Source organism: Penaeus japonicus, unplaced genomic scaffold (assembly GCF_977035675.1).
Source record: "Penaeus japonicus unplaced genomic scaffold, GWHDUDI00000001_assembly GWHDUDI00000028, whole genome shotgun sequence".
In the NCBI taxonomy this organism is placed as follows: Eukaryota; Metazoa; Arthropoda; class Malacostraca; order Decapoda; family Penaeidae; genus Penaeus; species Penaeus japonicus.
The window spans coordinates 5,453,406-5,461,169 of record NW_028234430.1 but is presented as its reverse complement, the minus strand read 5'-3'; the positions used below and the strand labels follow the sequence as shown (position 1 = coordinate 5,461,169).

The 7,764-nt window shown below is 42.1% G+C and overlaps 1 protein-coding gene across 1 annotated transcript in view; it reads left to right on the top strand.

Moving 5' to 3' along the window:
* LOC122246987 (uncharacterized) overlaps positions 1–7,764 on the top strand; it is a 113,527-nt gene that overhangs the window by 65,493 nt on the left and 40,270 nt on the right. The window contains exons 4-10 of the mRNA XM_086553390.1: positions 2,331–2,447; positions 3,346–3,440; positions 3,936–4,061; positions 4,718–4,791; positions 5,722–5,792; positions 6,507–6,642; positions 6,986–7,113. Of these exons, the coding sequence (XP_086409516.1) occupies positions 2,331–2,447; positions 3,346–3,440; positions 3,936–4,061; positions 4,718–4,791; positions 5,722–5,792; positions 6,507–6,642; positions 6,986–7,113 (747 nt within the window). The remainder of the gene's footprint in view (positions 1–2,330; positions 2,448–3,345; positions 3,441–3,935; positions 4,062–4,717; positions 4,792–5,721; positions 5,793–6,506; positions 6,643–6,985; positions 7,114–7,764) is intronic.

The following is a 7,764-nucleotide window of genomic DNA, read 5'->3' as shown; positions in this document are numbered from 1 at the left end:
ATATGTTAAAGTATTAATAGATGTTAGATAGATGTTAGATAGATGTTATATTTCGAGTTTTGACTATAAAGCGAAAAAATTTAGTTTGCAACTGGATGGGGCAATTTTTGATTGGTGCTTGGTATATGTTGTCCAGCGAGTTATTTTGTTATTTTTTTATCTGTAGTATTATGTTTTAGTTTTATAGTGTTTTTGTTATTGTTATTGTTGCTATTGTCATTTTTATTGTTGTTCATAATCATTCTGATTATTTTATTATTATTGTTGTTATTATTTATGTTATTATTATTAATATTATTATCATTATCAATATTTATAATATTATTTTTATTGTTATTATCATCATTATCAGTATCATTATTATCTATGTTATTATTATATTATTGCTATTTTATTCTATTGATTTTTTATTTTGTTATTATTTATTGTTAATATAATTATTATTCTATTTATTATTATATTATCAACATTCATTATGATTATTAATATGGTTATTTCTATTATCATTATTGTATTATAATAAATTGATAATTTTCCTTATTTTTTATTCGTTCTATTATTTATTATTCATTATTATTTTCATTGATATGTTATGGAAATGGAAGTTTAAGGGGTTTTAATGCAATGGCATAATGTCCTTTGCTGTTTTGATTTTGTTTCTGACTGGTTTCGACGTTTTCCATTCCTCATCTTTCTCTGGGGTGTAAAGATTGGGGGGTCTAAAAGCATTAAATTTTTTTTTGATTATAAATTTACATGATAGGATTTTTGTCCCAAGGAAAGAACAAATATTAGGAACTAAGCAGCATTGGTTGTCAGTGAGGGTTGCGTTTATGTGGAGTGGCTGTGTATATGTGTTACTCTTGCCTTAGTCGGTTGAGTTTGGAGTTGGGGTGGGGGGTGGGGGGGTGGGGGTGGGGGTGAAGGTGCGTGGGTTATTTCAGGTTTGACTGTAAACATTTAGTATGATAAGTTGCATGCCGAGGGTATGTGAGTAGATGTATGTCTAGTTAGTATATGTAACATGTGTGTGTATTTATGGAGAATATTATATAAATTTATTATTTATTTTATATATTATATATATATATAATATAATATACATGTATCCATAATATATATTATATATCTATTTATATATATTATTATATCTAATATATAAACAATATACATTATATGCATTATATATATATATATATTATATATATTATATATATATATAAAAATATTATCATATATGCTTTTTTTATTTAAGTATCAAGGGGCAAGAGAGAGGAGAGAGAGGGAGAGATGGAGAGGAAGAGAGGAAGAGAGAAGAGGGGAGAGAGGAGAGAGAGAGAAGGAGAGAGGTGGAGAGGAGGGAGAGAGGAGAGAGAGAGGAGAGAGAGAGAGAGAGAGGATTGGGTGAGCGAGAAGGAGAGGAAGGGAGATGAGAGAGAGAGAGAGAGAGAGAGAGAGAGAGAGAGAGAGAGAGAGAGAGAGAGAGAGAAAATAGAAAAGAGAGAGAGTAAGAAAGAAATAGATGGGGAAAATAAAAAAAGAGAAAAAGAGAGAAAAGACAAGAGAGAAAAGGAGAGAAAAGAAAATAGAAAAGAAAGAAAGAAATAAACAGAAAAGAAGATAAAAAGAGCTCGCGGCTCGCCTGAACATAAGTCAGGAGAACAAGCCCCTTTGAGACATTCGAACAAGCTTTGTCGAATAATCAAGTTAAACTTTCACTTGCACGTGTTCCGCCATGCAAATGACAAAGTAAAGAAATAGGTTTGTTTTTATATTTCTTTCTATTTTTTTTTCTTTTCTTTTTTCAGGGGCTTTTATTTGTTTTTAGTTCTTGCTTTGAACTTATGTTTGATTGTATTTAGAATTGTATTGGAATTGTTCATATATATGTATAGGTGTATATATATGTATATGTATATAATATATATATATATATATATATTATTTTTATCTATATTATATATTATATTACTAAAATATATATTGTCTATGTGTATGTGTAATATATATGAAATTCTTATGTATTGTGTTATAATATAATTAATATTATATATTTTTTTTTTTTAGTAGTTATATGTAGTATATACTTATTAAGTAAATTATACAATATTTATATATATATAAAATAATATATATATAATATAAATAATATATATATATATTATATGATATATATATTAATAACATATGATAATCACACACACATTTCAATTATCATTCATCCCTATCCATTTGTTAACCTAATGTTAATACCAGAATTCTAATTGCCATTATCACCATCCTTCTTATCCCTCCCTCCCCTCCCCTCCCCCTCACCCCCCCTCCCCCAGGCAGTACCAGTTCGAGTGCCAGTGCCGCGAGGGCGTGGAGGGCTCTCACTGCCAGTGGGGGGGCGTGTGCACCGGCCAGGACCCCGCCAGGTGGTGCAGTCGTCGCGGGGAGTGCAGGTGAGTCGGGAGAAGGAGGCATGTAGGCATGTGTCTGCCTACATATCCTCTATGTTGTAATCTATGTTGTAATTTTAATCGTAATATTAACGAAGGGAATTCTTTTATAAAGAAGACAGCCATTATTCATAACTACACCAAGGAACTGTCACATCATGTTTTTCGCAAAGAAGTTCCCTTTATTTTTATGATTTTTTAAACTATTATTAATCTTTAATTAAGTGATTCTCAGCGCTTAATTTGTCATTTACGCCCCTCGGCTGGATGTATTTGACCATTTACCCATTTCCTTCCATTAAAGTAAAAGAAAACTGAGAAAGCTTACCAGTCATATGACGCTGTTCACACTGCGTAGAGCTATATCCAAAAATTACTTATTTACTTGTTTTTAATTTCTTATTTCTTTATTTTTTATTATATTTTTTTTTATTAGCGCAACCAACTTGCACTGTATATGTCGCCGAGCAAGATCTGTTGCGACATCCCGTGTTACTGATTTTTTTTTTTTTTTTTTCACCCCGAGCTGAGAATCACTACTTTGATGAATGCAAAATCAGAAATATATTGGAATGTGAAAGTTATCTCGGTCATTGATCACATTCGTATTGTCATTAGTCTTATTGAGATTATTGCCATCATTATGATAATAAACTATTATTATTATCATTACTGTTATTCGTGCCATTATCATTAGTAGTAGTAATATTGTTATTCGTATATATACCACAGGGTATTACTTACCCTCACCCTCACACCAGTACTCAAGAAAACCTTAATTAATACTTAAAACTCTCCCATTCTCAAAAAAAGGAAAACAAAAAAATATATATATATGTAGATATATAACTTTCTATATAACTTCTTCTCTCCTCCCCCTCCCCCCCCCCTTCCCGTACAGGCACTATGCAGGCCATAGCATGTGCGTCTGTGACCACGGCTACTACGGGTCGACGTGTGAGCACCATTACACCACCATTCCCACCGAGTCCAGAAGTACGTCCTGTTCAGATGGTTCTTTGGTTTTGATCTTTTGGGATTTTTTTATTTTTTTTTATCGAGTTTTTGGTATTTTGATCTTTTTTTTTTTTTTTTTTTGTCTGTTTCGATATCATGTGTTTGGGAATACTTGTCTGTTTTACATTTATTTTGTTCTCTCTCTCTCTCTCTCTCTCTCTCTCTCTCTCTCTCTCTCTCTCTTTCTCTCTCTCTTTCTCGTTCTCTCTCTTTTTCTCTCTTTCTCTCTTTTTTCCCTCTCCCTCTCATCTCTCTCTTTCCTTCTCCCTCCCCTCTCTCTTTTTCCCTCTCTCTCCCTCTTCCCCCCCTCTCTCTCCATCTCCCTCTTCCCCCCCTCTCTCTCCATCTCCCTCTTCCCCCCCTCTCTCTCCCTCTCCCTCTTCCTCCCTCTCTCTCTCTCCCCCCTCCCCCCCTCTCTCTCTCTCTAATACGACCATCCCCTCTCCCTCCCCCCTTCCCCCCTCCCCCCTGCAGCATGTGGAGGCCTGAAGAACTGTCGCCAGAACTGCCACCTTCGGGTCGTCGCGGGTCGTCCCAACGGCTTCTGTTCCTGCGGCGCCGGCTTCATCCTGGTCAACGAGACGATGTGTGTTCCGAGAGGTGAGGATGGGGTGTGGGTAGGAGGATAGGAGGGGGAGGATGGGAGGGGAAGGGAGGGAGAGGGGAATGGAGGGAGGTTGGGAGGGGAAGGGAGGATGGGTTGTGGGTAGGAGGATGGGAGAGGTGGGAGGGAGAGGGGAAGGGGCGGAGGATAGGAGGGGAAGGGAGGGTGAAGGGGCACGAGGGGGGATGGGAGGGGAAGGGAGGTTGGGAGGGGGAGGGAGGATAGGGGTGGGAGAGGGGAATGGAGGGGCACTGGGGAGGATGGGAGGGGAAGGAAGGTTGAAGGGAAGGGAGGTGGAGGATGGCAGAGGGGGATGGGAGAAGGGAAGGGGGAAGGGGTGGGGGGAATTGAGATTGAGATTTAGGCGAAAGGAAGGGGAAGGAGAGGGGTAAAAGGGAAAGGGGGAAAGGGAGGGAGAGGGGAATATTTGTGTGAGATTTTGAGTCTATGTGAGAGTGTGTGTGTATTAGATTATGAGTGTCTGTATACGTGTGTATCTTTGTGTCCGCCTTTCTATCTGTCTGTTTATGTAATCGCATGCGTGTACATGTGCGTATGTATGTCTAGCCGAGTGTGAGAATAGCCGCACTCATTGTGGCTTCAGTAGCTCCTTTGAGACATCTGTTGCTACTGATTCCCTTTCTTTCTGCAGATGAATGGGACATCACAGTGAAGATGAGAGTGGGACTCAAACGGGTCTTTACAAAGGAACAGGTTTTGAACAAGGTAGGAGCTCTTTTTTTTTGTTTTTGTTTTGCAAAATCTCTTTGTCTCTGTCTCTGATTTTGTCTCTCTCTCTCTCTCTCCTCCCTCTTTATATTTATCTATCAATTTGTCTATCTATCTATCTATCTCTATCAATCTTTATCTCTCTCTATCTACCTCTATCTCTTTCTCTCTCTCTCTCTCTCTCTCTCTTTCTCTCTCTCTCTCTCTCCCTCTCTCTCTCTCCCTCTCTTTTTTTCTCTCTCTCTCTCCCTCTCTCTCTCTCTCTCTCTCTCTCTCTTTCTCTCTCTCTCTCTCTCCCTCTCTCTCTCTCCCTCTCTTTTTTTTTCTCTCTCTCTCCCTCTCTCTCTCTCGCCCTCTCTCCCTTTCTCTCTCTCTTTCCTCCCTTCGTCCCTCTCTCTCTCTCTCTCTCTCTTTCTCTCTCTCTCTCTCTCTCTCTCCCTCTCTCTCCTCTCTCTTTCTCTCTCTCCTCTCCTCTCTCTCTCTCCCTCTCTCTCCTCCTCTTCTCTCCTCTCCTCTCTCCCTCTCTCCTCCCTCTCTTTTTTCTCTCTCTCCCTCTTCTTTCTCTCTCTCCCTCCTTTCTCTCTACTCCCTCCTCCCTCCCTCTCCCTCTCCCTCTCTCTCTCTCCCTCTCATCCCTCTCTCTCCTCTCTCTCTCACTCTCTCTCTCTTTCTCTCCCCCTCTCTCTCTTCCCCTCTCTCTCTCTCTCTCTCTCCTCTCTCTCTTTTCCTTTCTCTCTCCCTCTCTCTCTCTCTCTCTCTCTCTCTTTTTTTCCCCCCCTCTCTCTCCCTCTCCCTCTCCCTCTCCCTCTCCCTTGTTTAGTCACACCCAGACGTGTGTTCTCTCCCTTCCACCATCGATGCAACATGAAGCAACGAGAGGGGGACGGAGAGGATCCTGTCCGAATTATCTTTTGTTATCTCCCGCAGACGTTGGAGATCCTTGGCGGAGGAGCGCCTATGTGGAAGGACATGGAGCCAGCCTTCAATGTCGAGATCAGGTGAGGACGAGTATGTCGAGGGCGACTCTCGAGGGTGACTTTCGAGGGCGACTCTCGAGTGCGACTTTCGAGGGCGACTCTCGAGTGCGACTTTCGAGGGCGACTCTCGAGTGCGACTTTCGAGGGCGACTCTCGAAGGCGACTTTCGAGGGTTACTCTCGAGGGCGACACTCGAAGGCGATTCGCGCGGCTTGAGACATGGCTAATACCTGTTACGCGTGTGGTGTGATTGTGTTTTAGATGGTGCTGTTATATTATGCGTTTTGATTTCCATTTTCACTGTTGTTGTTTACCCTTGGCTGTCACTATTACTGTTTTTATAATCAGTAAAATTATTATGAATATATTATATTGGTAATTATTAGTATTTTTGCTGTTGGTATGTTATCATTACAATTATTAATATTTTTTTCTAAAATCTTCCTTCCCCTCTCCTCGTCCTTTTCTCTTGCTGCTCCCCCACCCTTCCCATCCCTCCCCCATCTTCTTCCCTCTTCCCCTTCCCTCTTTCCTCTTCCCTTCCTTCTTCCTTATTCCTCTTCCCTATTCCCCTTCCTTATTCCTTATTCCCTATTCCCTTCCCAATTCTTCTTGCCTCTTCCCTCTTCCCCTTCCCTCCTCCTTTTCCCTCTTCCCCCATCCCTGCCCTCCACCCCCCACCTCTACCGTCACCCCCTCCACCCCCTCCACCCTTCCACCCCACCCCCCACACAGGCCCGGCGAAGTGAAGATCGAGCTGAGCGTTATAGGACGCAGCCTGCAGGAGCGGCTGATGAAGAAGGACTCCTGGAGGGACAAGTTCAACGCCTTGGGAGTCTACCCGAACAGCCTGCCCAGCCTGTCGGTTGGGGTATGTCTTGAGGGGTGGGGTGGAGGGTGAGGGGTGGGGTGGAGGGTGAGGGGTGGGGTGGGGGTGAGGGGGGTGGAAGGAGGGTGGGGGCGAGGTTAGGGGAAAGGGTAGGGAGGTCGAATGGGAGGGAGGGTGGTGGGGGTGGAGGGTCTGTTTGAAGGAGTGTGTTAGTGTTATTTTTTATTTTATTTTATTTTTTTTTTAAGTGATGGAGTGAACGAGTGATATCACGAGGGTCCTCATTTTACAGTCTGCATTTATAAAAGTTTCTGATTAATTGAATAGATTGATCAAGCATTTGATATCGCAAATAACAATTTCTCCAATTTCGTCCCAATTACAGCCGTTGTCAGCCGAGTTCAACCACGCAGACGCCCTCGTGGTGGGCTGCCCCATATACGGCGGGAGTGACCTGCACCTCGACTGGTTCAAAGACGGGAACCCGATTTACTCGCACAATGTGTCATCGTGGTGAGTTGGATGACTCCTGCTGACAGGGGTTGGATGTTTGGATGACTGCTGCTGACAGGGGTTGGATGTTGGATGGTTGATGACAGGGGTTGGATGTTAGATGACTGGTGAAAGCAGTTAGATGTTGGATGACTGGTGATAGGTTCGATGTTGTGTGGTTTGATGTCTTCTAATGGATGAATTAGGGGTGAATATTTTTTATGATATGTCTTAGTATTACCAAAAGATATCCAACAGATGCTTTATCTATATCTGATTTCGTAAAAGGCCGTAGATTTTGTCAGTCTCGTCTTATTGTCACCAAGAAAGTCCTTCTATAATCTTTAATGTCATGGCATTCTCTCATCCACCACACCCCTCCTCTCAACCCTACTGCTCTCACCCTCCCTCGCCCACGTCCCTCTCACTTTTCCCCCATCACATCCCTCCCCCTCTTTGTCACCCCTGACACATCTTCCTTCACTTCCTTCTTTTTTCCCTCCCTCTTCCCCATCCGTTTCACCCTTTTCCCTTCTCCCTCCCTCTCACCCTCTTTCACCACTCTCACCTCCTCCTACCTCATCCCCACCTCCTACCCCCTCTCTCCACTTCATCCCACCCCTTTTCCCCTCTCCCCTCCTCATCCCACCCCCTTCACTTTCTCCTCCCCTC